The following is a 16,410-nucleotide window of genomic DNA, read 5'->3' as shown; positions in this document are numbered from 1 at the left end:
AAGGTTTGAGTCATTTCTTCTTTAGGACTAATAGTGTCTCAGTAGAAAAGTAGATGCAATTAAATTTCCAATGAAAAATGTTCGATTCATTTCTTCTTGAGGAATAGTAGTGTGCGCAAATAGAGCACAAGCATACTGAAAATCTCATGTGATGCACACGTGCTGTAGTTTAGGTAGTTTTTATATGCCAATCTGAGGTAGTTTCTTGACTTGATAGACCACGAATGTTCTGCATCAAACTGTTCATCTCTGCTTCCTCTACATTACTGCAGCAATCTGTAAGCAATGCCAATGTTTGAATAACACAGGAAACAATGTACATTAAACGGGTTCTATCTTTGAAACCATTCAGAACAGGGTATATGTCCACAGGAAGTTTTTTGTTCAGAATCACTAATAATATCACCCCTTAAAGCACGTAACTTTCCTTCTGACTCACCCCCTCTATAAATGACTTAGATAATGTCATAACTTCCACGAGGCTTTTCGTGGATGGTACAGTTGCATACAGAGAAGCTGTGGTGCTAGAAAATTGTAGCAAAATGCAGGAAGACCGGTTGAGGACCAATACTTGGTGCAGGGAGTGGCAACTGATCCGTAACATATATAAATGTAACGTACTGTGAATGCAAAGATTGCAAGGCCCCTTATTGTATGATTACACAGCTGCAGAACAATCAATGGAAGCAGTTTCTTCCGTAAAATATCTAAGGATGTGCATATAGAGTGATTTGAAAGGGAAAATTAGTCATGAGTAAGGCAGATTCCAGACTGACACTCATTGGAAGTACCCTCAGAAAATGTAGTTCGTCAATAAAAGAAATAGCTCGCAAAAACACTTGTTCAACCAATACTTGAAAGCTGCTTGTCAGTATGGGATCCACAGCATTTAGAAATGATAACAGAGACCATCCCAAGATGAGCAGAGCATTTCATTACAGGCTCATTTAATACAGGGTCACTGAGATGATCAACCAACTCCAGTGGCAGACACTCCAAGAGAGGTGTTCTGCATCACAGTGTAGTTTGCTGTTGATGTTCTGAGTGTGTGCATTGCTCGAAGAGTCAACAAATATACTGTTTCTTTCTACATACATCTTACAAAAAGACCATGAAAATGAAGTGAGAGAAATCTGAGCCCACACGGAGGCTTACTGATAATCGTTCTTCCCGCAAACTAATCGCAACTGGAATAGGAAAGGGGGGGGGGGGGGGGGGGAGTGAGAGTGTTACCCTCTGCCACACACTAGCTTGCAGAGTATAGATGTACGTGTAGATGTAGACTACCAAAATACCTCCACAACGATGTTTTTATGCAATTATGTCAATATTTAACGTGTAACAAGTATGAAGTTTAAATTCTCTATCTTCTACAAAAATAACATAAAAATTCTGAAATTTACTTATATTACCCTTTAAGTACGTCAAAAATCTTTTCTTTAATTAGGGCCCTTGCAATATTTGTTACTGAAATACAAATGATAAATGTTCATGTCCGTAAAAGTTTCCTTCGTGTCACTGTGTGTCTCAAAAACTATTACACACATGAAATAACATCTTGGTATCTGCAGAAAATGGAAAAAAAAATTAAATTTCAATCTAACTTGCCATAATCAAACAATAGGAAAACAGCATTTAATTCAGAGTCAAGAGTCAGTGAAAATATCAGTGCCGCTGCTCATAGTAACAGATATTTTCAAGTCTTCAACACATTGTTGTAACCAACTTTCATTATACCATGCTTCCTGCACACTTGTTTCATATCATTTACTACCTTTTGGCAGTCTCCTGGTATCACTTTTTCAATTGCGTCATTCAAAAGGAGTTCCATGTCAGTCATTTATTTATTTATTTATTTCAGTAGCAATATGACGTTTAGCCTGCTACTGTGTTGAAATGGCAATGGTAAAGAGGCAAAGTGAGTACTTTATACCCTATTTCATCCACAATGGAAACTGGGTATCTTGGCTTGTGTTGTGACCCAAGTTGTAACATTTCTGCTTTTGTCAAGCTGCTATCAAACTGTACCTTACGTTTCTCAAGCCAGCAAACAATGTCTTTTTCTTTCTTCGTTACCTTCTTTGGTGCATTATCCTGTATAACCGAATGATATCGGACCTTATCCATAATAGTTATACAGTGTTTGGTTAGTTCTGAAGCACAGAGTCCTCAAACCATTTCACAAAAGTACTGTGGTTCATCTCTTCATGGCTGTCAGAGGTCTTGTTTGAACTGAATAACAGCAGACAATTAGGAATGAAGCCTTTTGAATATCGATCATGTGCTACAGTAATTTTTTTTTCCTCTGCTGATCACAGCTGGTGTACTATTGCTGGCGGTATTGCCACCTAGCCTTTTTTTAAATTGTATTTTTTTTCTCTGCCGATCACAGTTGCCATACTATTGGTGTTGGTATAGCCTATCCAGCCTTTTTTTTAAATTGTGTACCGCACTCAGCCATGTCCCATCAAGCCAGACGTTATCATCAAAATTTACACTTACTAATTCCCTAAAAAAAGTGCCATCTACTGGCTGGGATATCTTGGCATTCTATTAATAACTTGTGGCTATAAAGACATTTATAGTGGAATTCTAACTTTATCATGACTCATAGCAAAGACGATTTACTACCCTGAAACATGTCTGCTTCTACAAGGGTAGCATGTGGCTTTCTGAGAGTTGGATATGCCTTCCTTAGTTAATACATGTATATCTCACAATGAATCACATCTTCCAGAAACGACTTGAGTTTTGTGTCCCTTTTCTTGAGATGCTGCTTGTTCCTGAGTGTCATCAATATAGGTGACTTGTCTGATTCTTTTTTCGTGAATTTATTCTAGCAGATTCCAATCACTGATCATTCGCTGATTCATAGAGCAGCTGCAGTTCACTCCATCACTTTGTCCATAGGAACAAGAGGCACTCGTGCATCTCGCTCTGTCTCAAAATATTTTGTCAAGGAACACATGGATTCAAATGACTGAATGCCTGTAACCACACCATGTCCGACGCTTTTTGAAAGTTTCCTAGGAGTGTGCAGACACAGTCTGCTCTCTTTCAACTATTTTCATCACACATCGTATGACACATGAAGCTGAAAGTTACCCAAATCTCTCATTACAATGGTTCACTGAGAACTGGCTGGCACATGGCTTCAGGCAGTGCAGTACTGCGGAAGAGGCAGTGGCAGCAAGAGTGCCACAGCCAGAACAACTCCCAATGGTGTATTGGTGATGGGGGCCGAGCAGCCTGCTACCTGTCAAGTACAGTTACCTTAAATCATACTAAAGTTGTGCTTAAACAAGATACATTGAACATAGTAAAGTTAGCAGGAAATTCATTGGAAAATATCAGAAAAAGAATCAGAAGGCAGAGTTCCGCCTTAAACTTTGATCTATGTTTTGCCAACAGTCATGTGATCCCACGTTGTAACCCTGCTGCCGTACCGTTTGTCTGGTCTACTAGTATCTACAGTCGAAGAAGCAGCTCCGCACTTCATCCAGCAGGTGGCAGTAGTCTCATAAGTGACACCTAGCTGCCAACCTCATTGCGGAAAACCTCCAATGACCTCAAACATTTTCGCGAAACTGGCAGCAAGTATCACTCCCCTTCCACTATTAAAAAGAATTTTGATATGTTATCCACATTTTGTGTGCAGCAATGTATGCCATAAAATGCACTGAATGTAAACTTGGTGGGAACTACATTCTTCACTGCAAACTTTTCAAAATATTTGCAGTGTTTTACTTTACTTTGAACTATCACAATAACCATGGTCAATAACTGAAAATAAAACCAGTTCATTATTATGCTGAGATGTCCGACTACATGATGTGAAAAAAATCAATTTTTTATCAAATAGTTCCCTCAAAATTGAATGAGGAAACATGAGCGAAACCCAACCAGTGGTTTTTTTTTTTTTTTTTTTTTTTTTTTTTTTTTTATGCGAAAAGCAAAAGTTTTACTGAGAAACTTACTACAGAGGCATATGTAGCTTTTCCTTTTTTTTAAGTCACGAAGGATGACTTGAAATTTCCCTACCATATATCGTATGACACCATTAGTGGGGAGCATCCAGTGCTCCTTGTTGCACCTGGCAACTGATAGAGAAACGTACTGGTGTTGCACTGCAGTAATCCCAGTATGAACAGTTTGCATCACTTATCGTATCGCCTCAGTGAGGTTTGCACCTTACAGGTCTTTGGCAAGAGCCAGTTTGACCATTCTACATACAGCCCTAGTGACATTTATATGCTTCTGCACCTGAAAACATTCCTTGGTGGTCAAAAGCTCAATAATGATGACGAACTCAAAGAATGTGTTATCATATGGTTGACAATGCAGGCAGCAATGTTCTGTGACGAAGGCATATAAAAATTTGTGCAACACTACGACAAGTGCCAACAGAATAGTGGGAGCTATGTAGAAAGGTAGTTTAAGATTTTTAGTTTTTTCAATAAATATTTTTTCTGTATATGTACTAATTTTGTTTTTATTACCAAATGGAGCTTACTTTCTGGCTGCATCTCATCTCATTATTCTGTAGATGATTTCAATACGGTACCCTGTTTTAAAAACTAATATGGGTTTTCTCCTCAGGCTCCTCACGATAACTGTCTTCGTAAGGATCATTCACAAGTATACACCTACATCTATGTGATAACTCTGCTATCACAGTTAAGTGTCTGGCAGAGGGTTCAATAAACCATCTTCAAGCTGTCTCTACAGTTCCACTCAAGAACAGCGTGCAGAAAAAACGAGCGCTTAAATTTTTCTGTGCGAGCTTTGATTTCTCTTATTTTATCGTAATGATATTTCTCCCTATGTAGGTAGGTGCCAACAGAGTGTTTTCGCAATCGGAGGAGAAAACTGGTGACTGAAATTTTATGAGAAGATCCCGTCGCAATGAAGAACGCCTTTGTTTTAATGATTGCCACTCCGATTCATGTATCATTTCTGTGGCACTATCTCCTCTATTTTGCAATAATATAAAATGAGCCGCCCTTCTTTGAACTTTTACGATGTCATCTGTCAGTCCCACCTGATGCAGATCCCACACCACACAGCAATACTCCAGAATAGGGGGAACAGCTGTGGTGTAAGCAGTCTCTCTAGTAGATCTGTTGCACCTTCTAAGTGTTCTGCCAATGAATCGCAGTCTTTGATTTGCTCTACCCACAACATTATCTATGTGATCGTTCCAATTTAGGTTACTTGTAATTGTAATCCCTAAGCATTTAGTTGAATTTGCAGCCTTCAGATTTGTGTGACTTATCGTGTAATCAAAATTTAGTGGATTTCTCTTAGTACTCATGTGAATAACTTCACACTTTTCTTATTCACGGTCAATTGCCACACTTCGCACCACACAATATCTTATCTAAATCATTTTGCTATTTGTTTTGGTCATCTGATGACTTTACAAGACAGTAAATGACAGCATCATCTACAAATAATCTAAGAGGGCTACTCAGATTGTCTCCTATGTCGTTAACATAGATCAGGTACAATAGAGGGCCTATAACACTTCCTTGGGGAACACCGGATATTACTTCTGTTTTACTCGATGACTTCCCGTCTATTACTACAAACTGTGACCTTTCTGACAGAGTAATAGACTAATTACAAGAATAGTATTTCTTATTCAACATTACACACTACTAAGATACAAATGTGGAAAAAAAAGTCATTGGTTTCCAGACATATCAAGCAGTTCAAGCTTCATAAGGTGCTTCCTGACTAATGACCAAAACCAATCTACTGCTGCATGGTTGATGGTGTCATCCTTAACGTTACCAGTTCTCATGACATTCATGCTTAGTCTTTCATATACACAGCCCCCCCCCCTCCCCCCCCCCCCCCCAATTGTATCCTCCGCTACCCCACAATGGCTTGACTCTTACTTACTAGATGGGATACAATATTTCACTTTCTACAGCTTCTATTATCTGCAACTGTTGTAGAATTTTAGAACATGTTTTTTGCTCGAGTATCATGTCGTTTTTGGAAACCCAGAATCCACTATGTAGGAATCAACATGGATTCCGGAAACAGCGATCGTGTGAGACCCAACTCGCTTTATTTGTTCATGAGACCCAGAAAATATTAGATACAGGCTCCCAGGTAGATGCTATTTTTCTTGACTTCCGGAAGGCGTTCGATACAGTTCCGCACTGTCGCCTGATAAACAAAGTAAGAGCCTACGGAATATCAGACCAGCTGTGTGGCTGGATTGAAGAGTTTTTAGCAAACAGAACACAGCATGTTGTTATCAATGGAGAGACGTCTACAGACGTTAAAGTAACCTCTGGCATGCCACAGGGGAGTGTTATGGGACCATTGCTTTTCACAATATATATAAATGACCTAGTAGATAGTGTCGGAAGTCCCATGCGGCTATTCGCGGATGATGCTGTAGTATACAGAGAAGTTGCAGCATTAGAAAATTGTAGCGAAATGCAGGAAGATCTGCAGCGGATAGGCACTTGGTGCAGGGAGTGGCAACTGACCCTTCACATAGACAAATGTAATGTATTGCGAATACACAGAAAGAAGGATCCTTTATTGTATGATTACATGATAGCGGAACAAACCCTTTTAGCAGTTACTTCTGTAAAATATCTGGGAGCATGCATGCGGAACGATTTGAAGTGGAACGATCATATAAAATTAATTGTTGGTAAGGCGGGCACCAGGTTGAGATTCATTGGGAGAGTCCTTAGAAAATGTAGTCCATCAACAAAGGAGGTGGCTTACAAAACACTCATTCGACCTATACTTGAGTATTGCTCATCAGTGTGGGATCCGTACCAGATCGGGTTGACGGAGGAGATAGACAAGATCCAAAGAAGAGCGGCGCGTTTCGTCACAGGGTTATTTGGTAACCGTGATAGCGTTACAGAGATGTTTAACAAACTCAAGTGCCAGACTCTGCAAGAGAGGCGCTCTGCATCGCTGTGTAGCTTGCTCGCCAAGTTTCGAGAGGGTGCGTTTCTGGATGAGGTATCGAATATATTGCTTCCCCCTACTTATACCTCCCGAGGAGATCACAAATGTAAAATTAGAGAGATTAGAGCACGCGCGGAGGCTTTCAGACAGTCGTTCTTCCCGTGAACCATACGCGACTGGAACGGGAAAGGGAGGTAATGACAGTGGCATGTAAAGTGCCCTCCGCCACACACCGCTGGGTGGCTTGCGGAGTATAAATGTAAATGTAGATGTAGATGTAGAACTGATTAGTGGTTAAGGCCCTGGAATTGCATTTGGGACAACCAGGGTTCAAATTCCTGTCTGGCCAGTCATAAATTAAGACAAATGAAGGGAACTGTTCCTTAGAAACAGACACAGCCATATTACTTCCTGTTCTTATTTGCCTATCTCTAATTACTAGGATGTCGATGGGACATAAAACATGAATCTTTCTCCGAAAAAAGGTACACCAGGGACATCTTTCATGATATATTAGTGATACACTAACACAGGAACCTCCATTATTTTTTACTGTGGAGGACTGTTTGATATAAGGTTTTCATTTTACTGCTGTTCAGCAGCTGTACTTACCATTATTAACACACAATGGCAAACTTTTAGACTGTGCCCTATTGCAACTTCCTTAATAGCTCACATTACCTGAGCTTTAGTCCATGCATGTGATCCTGTTGTGCAACCTTCCTGCTCCAGAAATGTATTGAAATCCGTTGTGCGGCGTTTACAACAGGACCAATATTTTAGACCTTCATGAAAAACTGGTTGACCTGGATGAAAAATGCACCTCGTGTCAGAGCTGTCTTGTCCCTGATACACCTAAGGAAAACAGAAAAACTATCAACCATTATTATGCCTAAGATTTTGGAGTATTTCTTTACAGGATACAAACATCCAGAGAGGTTGCTGAATGCAAAATGAAAAGCAATGAAGAACTGTGGATCACATCTGAGAAATTTAATGTAAATGGATATTGATGTTTTGTGAGTGTATGTAATTAGTATAGATACAGCCTCATGCATACAGTTTGTGAGAGAAAATCATGCAATACTATCTTCAAAATAAAGGCAACAAATTTTTCACATTTTTAAAAATCTGTATTCAATATCTTTTAAACTGAATGAGATCTAATTGCTGTCACTGGCAAGTTATCTCAGGTGTTCAAAGCAACAAAACAGTGTTGAAGCTGCCTAATTTCCGGGCCAGCTACAGTTGTCTTTTTAACTGGAGTGTCATACTATGAAAAGGATAAATTGAGCAAAAGCGTATGATGGGAGAAGCAATCTGGGTGGTGGGGGTAAGGAGGAAGATGGGACGGAAACGGAGAGGCATAGCAGGGTAGTGGCGAGGCACAGTAAAGTTTTGCTTGTGGGAGCATACAGGGACGAGGTGGGGAGAGGGTAGGGCAGTTTATTGCAGTCAGGAGGTTATACAGAGTGGGGAAGTGGGAAGGAGGAGGGAAAGAACAGAAGTAAAATGACTGTGGGTGTGTTCATACGACAGAAGACTGCATGGAGCTGGAATGGGAACAGGGAAGGGGATAGGTGGGTCAAGGACAGTGCCTAACAAAAGTTGATGCCAGAAGGGTTAAGGGAATGTAGGATACATTGCCAGGAGAGTTCCCACCTAAACAATTCAGAAATGATGGTGTTTGTAGGAGTGATAGAGATGGCACAGGCTGTGAAGCAGTCACTGAAATGAAAAACGTTGTGTTGGGCATCTTGCTCAGCAGCTAGGTGATCCAGCTGTTTCTTGGTCACAGTTTGTCAGTGGACATATATGCAAATAGACAGCTTGTGGTGGTGGTGGTGGTGGTGGTGGTGGGAGGATGTATGGGACAGATCTTGCACCTATGTCTATAGCAACAGGCAATGGGTTGGGAGCAGGAGTCAAGCAGGGATTGTCGAAGATATTGTGTGGATTTGGTATGCGGCAGAATACCACTGTGGGAGGGATGAGAATGATAGGGAGTAGGACATACCTCATTTCAGGGCATGACGAGAGGTAGTTGATTCCCAGGAGGAGAATGTGATTCAGTTGCTCCTGAGTGATACTGAGTCGCGAGGGGAATGGCCCTCAGTGGCCGGATGGTGGGACTTCTGGAAGAGGTGGGTAACTGGAGAGATAAGGAACTGGAGATCTGTTTCTGTACAAAGTTAGGAGGCTAAATACAGTCTGTGAAGGCCTCAGAGAGGCCCTTGGTCTATTTTGAGAGAGTCTATTCATCACTACAGATCTGACAGCCACAGGTGGCTAGATTACATGGAAGGGACTTCTTGGTATGGAATGGATGGCACCTATTGAAGTGGAGGTCGACATCGAAGGAGGTGGCATATAGGGTTGGAGGAGGACCAGGTGAAACAAATGGGGGGAGATGATGTTCAGATTAACTGGAGGAATGTTCATCGGGTGGCCTCACCCTTGATCCATATCATGATGTTGTCATCAATGAATCTGAACCAGGCACGGGGTTTGGGATTCTCAGTGGTTAGAAAGGATTTGTCTACAAAACCCATGAATAGATTGGCATAGGATGGTGCCATGTGGGTGTTCATAGCTGTACTCAGGATTTGTTTGTAGATAATGCCTTTAAAGGGAGAAGTAATAGTGGTTGAGGATATGGATGGTCATGGTGACCAGGAACGAGGTTGTAGGTTTGGAAACCATAGGGTGTTGGGAAAGTTGGTGTTCAATAGCGGCAAGGCCATGGGCATTAGGAAAGTTAGTGTAAAGAGAGGTGACATCAGTAGCGATGAGCAAGGCATCGCGTGGTAAAGGAACAGAAACTGTGGAGAGTCAATGGAGGAAATGGTTGGTATCTTTTATATACGAGGGTATGTTACAGGAAATAGGTTGAAGGTGTTGGTCTGCAAGAGCAGGGATTCTCTCAGTGTTGCACAGTAACCGGCCATAATGGGGCATCATGAGTGGTTGAGATTATGGACTTTAGGAAGCATGTAGAAGGTAGGAGTGTGGAGAGTGGTAGGGGCAAGGAGAGATATAGACACCAGGAAGAGGTTAGGGTGAGCCTAAGGATTTGAGAAGAGACTGGAGGTCTTGCTGGATTCCCAGAATGGGGTTACAGTAGTACACTTTGTAGGTGGACAAATTTGACAGCTGGTGGCAGACTCTTTCTGCCAGGTAATCCTTGTGGTTCAAAACCACAGTGGTGGAGCCTTCTTCAGCAAGTAGGATTATACGGCCAGGATCAGTTTTTAGGTGGTGGATTGCAGTTCTTTATGTGGATGTATGGTTAGATTGCATGTTGAGCGATTTGGGGAAAGGTTTGAGGTTAAGAAATTCCGTAAAGTAGGGTGTGATTTGGGGGCAGTGGGGATGGATCACAGTTCGGTGGAAAAGAAAAATGAGCCCACCAGGATTCTACATTGGTTTTTGATTGAGTATGTTTGGTAGGGTTGCTGGTGAAAAAGTGTTTCCACTATGGGTGACGGGGAGGAGGGGAGAGGTTGCTACATATTCTTGTGACACAGGAAGGTACGGAAAATAATTTGTGAAAATACGTGAGAGTAACACAGGAAAAGTGATCAATTTGAAGGTCTACAATTAATTATATCCCTCGGAAGTAATGTGGGACATGAGATGCTGCACCAACAATCAGCGTGGTCATGTAGCTGTTTGTTGTGACAGACGAGACAATTGATATAGTGTAGCTCGTAAGTCAAAGCATGTGGGGTCGTTTGGAATGCAACACTCATTCTACCAATCCCTCCCCACCTGTCACTCTTTCTCCTCTTTTATTCCGGTTTGCACATACTAACCTCACCTAATCTAGTCACATCTGCTGTCTCCCTTCTTCATACATATCTGCCCACCAATCTGTAACCCACATTACAGACTTGTTTATTTATTTTTATCTTTGATCTCATTGTGTTTTCACATCGATTTCAGTTCGTTTGTGTCTTTCACTATCAGCCTACTGCCTCAAGTTTCCTCTTGTTTTCCGATACTTCATCAGTTCCGCCCCCTTTGTGATCACCCCATGTATTATGGCATTTTTTGCCAATTTTTTTCACATGTAGTTCTACATTATTTACGTATTTTTGTACATTTTTATCCTTCACCATAGATCCTTGCTCCTTCCATTTGTGCCAATACAGAAAAGTTTCCTTATCCTTCGCCAGAACCCAATCCCCCAAACTGTTCCTGTGTTGTTGTCTGGCTCATGGAATCCCCCCAAATGGACTTACCATCAAATTAACTATCTCATGCTGCGAACTCTCCTTCCACAATGACCTCCATCTGTTCAGATTTCTCCAATCCTTAACCCTCAACAACACTGTGCTGCAAAACCATGTAAATCACGCCCAAACCTCCATGCAATACCTCCTCTCCATCCATAAAATTCTCCGGCTGTGCAATCCCAAACAGCTGTATCCCATCTCACTCAATGAAACTCTTGCCTTCCAGAAACTAGGGCTGCACGCACAATGTCATCTCCAAAAACTATCCCACCTGTTCATCTCCTACTCCCACCTTGGATTACCCCTATCCACCACCCCTACAACAGCCTCCAAACCTCTCCCACATTCTTCTAAGGCTGGCAAACGCTGTCTCACAGACCTACTACATTTTCCCCACCCTCAAAAACATCTTCCCTCCACCATACAGAATCAAGAATCTAAACAGACCCCAAACACAGTTATGAACCTTTCCTCCAAAATCCTTACTCCCACAGAACTATCAGTGCTTTCCAAAGGTCTTATATTTTGCCCCACTCACAAATTCAATCATGCTGGACTTGTTAAAAGGCTTTCTGTCCTTCTCTCGGTCCTTACAGTGTAAACTCTTTTTCACCACCAACCCTACCAAACGCACTCAAACAAAGATCAACATTGAACCCTGCCTGGCTCAGTCCACTCCTCCATCCAAATGTGATCCACCTTCACTGTCCCCAAATCACACTGTGTTAACTTTACACAATTTCTTAACCTCAAACCTTACCTCACCATCACTCGCCAAATCCCTCAACATGCAACCTAACCGTACATCCACATAAAGAACTGCAATCCACCACCTAAAAATTGACACTGACCTTATAATAATCCTACTTGCGGACAAAGGCTCCACCACTGTGGTTTTGAACCACAAGGATTACCTGGCAGAAAGAGTCCGCCACCAGCTGTCAGATTTGTCCACCTACAAACTCTGCCATAGTAACCCTATTCCAGAAATCCAGCAGGATCTCCAGTCTCTTCTCAGATCCTTAGGCCCATCCACAACCTCTTCTTGGGGCCTACCTCTCTCCTCACACTGCTCTCCACACTCCTACGTGCTTCCTAAAGTCCTTAACCCCAAGCACCCAGAATGCCCCCTTGTGGCCTGTTACCGCGTCCCAACCAAGAGAATATCTGCTCTTGCAGACCAACATCTTCAACCTATTACCTGTGACCTAACCTGCTATATAAAAGATACCTCCTTTATAAAAGCTATCTTCCTAAATGTTGACCTCCACCTCAAAGATTGCTACATAAGTACCTCTGTCCACATCAAACCAATCAACCACCAGACATACCACCCTTTCAACAGCTGCAATCCATTTTATATTAAGAAGTACCTTCCATATAGCTTAACCACTCATGGCCACCTTATCTGCAGTGACAAGTAATCCCTCTTGCAATATACCAAGGGTCTCACTGAGGCCTTCACAGACCATAATTAGGCTCCCAACCTTGTATAGAAACAGATCTCTTATGCCTTGTCTCTCCAGTCACTCACTACCTCCTAAAGTTTCACCATCTGGCCACAGAGGGGCATTCCCCTCATGACTCAATACCACCCAGGAGCAACTGAATTACACTCTCCTCCTCTTGTCATGCCACGAAATGAGGTATGTCCTACCCCCTATCCTTCACACCTCTCCCACAGCGGTATTCCACTGCCCACCAAACGTACACAATGCCTTCATTCCTACCAACCCCTGCTACCAACCCCTTGGCTCATAGCTCATGTTCTTGTAATAGACCTAGATGCAAGAACTGCCCCATACATCCTCCCACTACCACTCACTCCAGTCTTGTCACGAGTATGTCCTATCCCATCAAAGGCACGGCTACCTGTGAAACCATCAAAGGCAGGGCTACCTGTGAAAACAGGCATGTGATCTACAAGTTAAATTGCAACCACTCTGTTCTACATGGGCATGACAGCCAACATGTTGTCTGTCTGCATGAACGGCCACCGACAAACAGTGACCAAGAAACAGCTGGACCACCCACTTGCTGACAACACTGCCAAACACGAAGTTCTTCATTTCCATAACTGCTTCACAGCTTGTGCCATCTGGATCTTTCTTGCAATATATCCTACATTACTGTAACCCTCCAGGCCTCAACCTTAGTTAGTGACTGGAATGAATGAGATTTTCACTCTGCAGCGGAGTGTGCGCCGATATGAAACTTCCCGGCAGATTAAAACTGTGTGCCCGACCGAGACTCGAACTCAGGACCTTTGCCTTTCGCGGGCAAGTGCTCTACCAACTGAGCTACCGAAGCACGACTCACGCCCGGTACTCATAGCTTTATTTCTGCCAGTACCTCGTCTCCTACCTTCCAAACTTTACAGAAGCTCTCCTGCGAACCATGCAGAACTAGCACTCCTGACTGTCCTTCACCCACCTATCCCCTTCCTGGTTGGTTGGTTTGTGGGATTGAAGGGACCAGACTGCTACGGTCATCGGCCGCTTTTTCCAAAAACTTCAAACACCCACACAGAATAAAAACGAACAACGGAGATGACAAGAGACGACACAGGACCCATGAAAGACTCAGACACAGACCAGACAAAAGGAATTAAAATCACACAGAGTGTGACAGTGGTTGGCCGACCATATAGACAAAAAAGGAAAAGCCAACCACCCAGGGGGAGAAAAAAAAACAAAAAAAAAACACACACACACACACACACAGTCTAGAATTGTAGGCCAAAGGCCAGACTCAACACAAAAAACCACAAACACTTAGATTAAGTGATAAAAGCCCCCTGCCCGAATAAAGTGCAAAACTAAGCCTGCCATAGCAGTGTCATCTGTTGAAAGGGCAGGGAGTGTATCAGGTAGCGCAAACGTCTGCCTGATCACAGTTAAAAGGGGACAGGCCAACAAAATGTGGACCAGCGTCAAAGCCGACCCGCAGCGACATAGAGGTGGGTCCTCACGGCGCAGTAAATGGGTGTGTGTCAAGCGGGTGTGGCCAATGCAGGGCCGACAAAGGACAATGGGGTCCCTGCGAGTGGCTCGCATGGATGACCACCACACATTCGTCGTCTCCTTGATAGGACGGAGTTTGTTTGGTGTGGTCAGGTTGCACCATTCCGTGTCCCAAATCTCGAAAACTTTGCGGCATAAGATTGTTCGCAAATCGGTCTTCGGGGGGTCAATGTCTAGAGACGGTTTACTGGTGGCCCGTTTGGCCAGGCAGCCAACATGTTCATTGCTCGGTATCCCAACATGGCCTGGTGTCCAAATGAAGGTCACTGAGCGTCCACTCCTGTAGCGGGCATAAAGAGACTCCTGGATTAACAATACCTAGAGGTGCCTAGGGAAGCACTGGTCAAGGGCTTGTAGGCTGCATAAGGAGTCACTACAAATGACGTAGGACTCACCAGAGCAGGAGCTGATATGTTCAAGAGCGCGATAGATTGCAACCAGCTCTGCAGTGAATACGCTGCAGCCAACCAACAAGGAGCATTGTTCTGTATGATCAACGGGAGCGTAAGCAAAGCCAACGAGACCATCAACCAGGGAGCCATCAGTGTAGATGATGTCTGAGCCCCCAAACTCGCCAAGAACAGAGAGGAAGTTCTGGCGGTGGACCTCAGGTGGGACTGAGCCTTTGGGGCCAAGCAATAGGTCCAGCCGAAGCTGGTCCATGAAAGGGTATGGAAACAAGTCTGCAGGAAAGGCGGTAGGGGGGAAGCATCAATGTCATGAAGAATTGACTGGACATGGACAGCTAAGGAATTTCCAATTCTGGGCTACTGTTGCGGGAGATGGACCACCGTGGTGGGGAAAAGAAGACGGTAATTTGGGTGGTGAGGTGAACTATGGACATGTGCGGCATAGTTTGCGAGCAATAGTTGCTGGCAGAGGAACGACCGCTTCTACAAGGAGGCTGTTCACAGGGCTAGAACGATAGGCTCCCGAAGGGAGGCGAACTCCACAGTGGTGGATAGGGTCTAGTACATGCAGTACAGAAGGGGCAGCTGAACCACACACCACACCTCTGTAATCAACACAGGACTGCACAATCGCTTGGTACAGCCGCAGTAGTGTACGACAATCCGCACCCCATTCGGTGTGTCTCAGGCACCGAAGGAGATTGAGATGCCGCCAGCACTTGTCTTTAAGCTGACGAATATGGGGAAGCCAACTTAAGCAGACCTCGAAGACCAGTCCCAGGAAGCGGTAAGTCTCCACTACGTCTAGTAGTTGGTCATCGAGGTAAAGTTCGGGATGAGGGTGGACGGTACGGCAGCGACAGAACTGCATCACACAAGTTTTGGCGGCCGAAAACCGGAAGGTGTGGTTGAGGGCGCATGACTGCGCCTTCCGTATAGCTCCCTGCATACAGTGTTCAGCTACAACAGTAGAAGAGGAGCAGAAAGAAATACAAAAGTCATCAAAATAGAGGAGGGGAGAGATTGACGATCCTGCTGAGAGCGCAAGACCATTGATGGCAATTAGAAAGAGTGAGATGCTCAGGACAGAGCCTTGTGGGACCCCATTCTCTTGTGTATGGGGGAGCGCTATGGGAAGCACTAAAATGAACTTGGAAAGCGCAGTAGGATAAAAAGTTCTGTATAAAAATCGGGAGTGGTCCCCGAAGACCCCACTCACTCAGAGTAGCGAGAATGTGGTGTCGCCAAGTCGTATCGTAGGCCTTCGTGAGATCGAAAAAGACGGCGATGAGGTGTTGTCGCCGGGAAAAGACTGACTGAATAGCAGACTCCAGGTCAATGGTGGAGCGTTCTTGGTGAAAACTGACCTGGGACGGAGCCAGAAGGTCCCGAGACTCAAGGAGCCAACTCAACCGCCAGCTCACCACGCATTGGAGCAACTTGCAAAGAATGTTGGTGAGGCTAATGGTGTCGTAGCTGTCTACCTCCAGTGGTTTTTTGCCAGGTTTCATAACAGAGATTACGATGCTTTCCCGTCATTGCGACGGGAACTCACCCTCAACCCAGATACGGTTGTAAAGGCCAAGGAGGTGGCGCTGGCAATCCACTGAGAGGTGTTTGAGCATCTGACAGTGGATGCGATCGGGCCTGGGAGCTATATCAGGACAAACGGCTAGGATACTTTGGAATTCCCACTCACTGAATTGAACATTGTACAAGTCAGGGTTGTGTGTGTGATAGGAAAGGCTTCGACGTTCCAACCGCTCTTTCAAGGAACGGAAGGCCAGTGGG

At 43.8% G+C, this 16,410-nt stretch overlaps 1 protein-coding gene across 1 annotated transcript in view; it reads right to left on the bottom strand.

The window, feature by feature from the left end:
• The window catches only part of LOC124619206 (cysteine and histidine-rich domain-containing protein morgana), a 60,973-nt gene that overhangs the window by 17,491 nt on the left and 27,072 nt on the right, over positions 1-16,410 (bottom strand). Inside the window, exon 5 of the mRNA XM_047145428.1 lies at positions 7,630-7,803. Coding sequence (XP_047001384.1) covers positions 7,630-7,803 — 174 coding nt within the window. The remainder of the gene's footprint in view (positions 1-7,629; positions 7,804-16,410) is intronic.

Source organism: Schistocerca americana, chromosome 1 (assembly GCF_021461395.2).
Source record: "Schistocerca americana isolate TAMUIC-IGC-003095 chromosome 1, iqSchAmer2.1, whole genome shotgun sequence".
Lineage (NCBI taxonomy): Eukaryota > Metazoa > Arthropoda > Insecta > Orthoptera > Acrididae > Schistocerca > Schistocerca americana.
The sequence above is the reverse complement of the archived record's forward strand: the minus strand, read 5'-3'. Positions and strand labels throughout refer to the sequence as shown.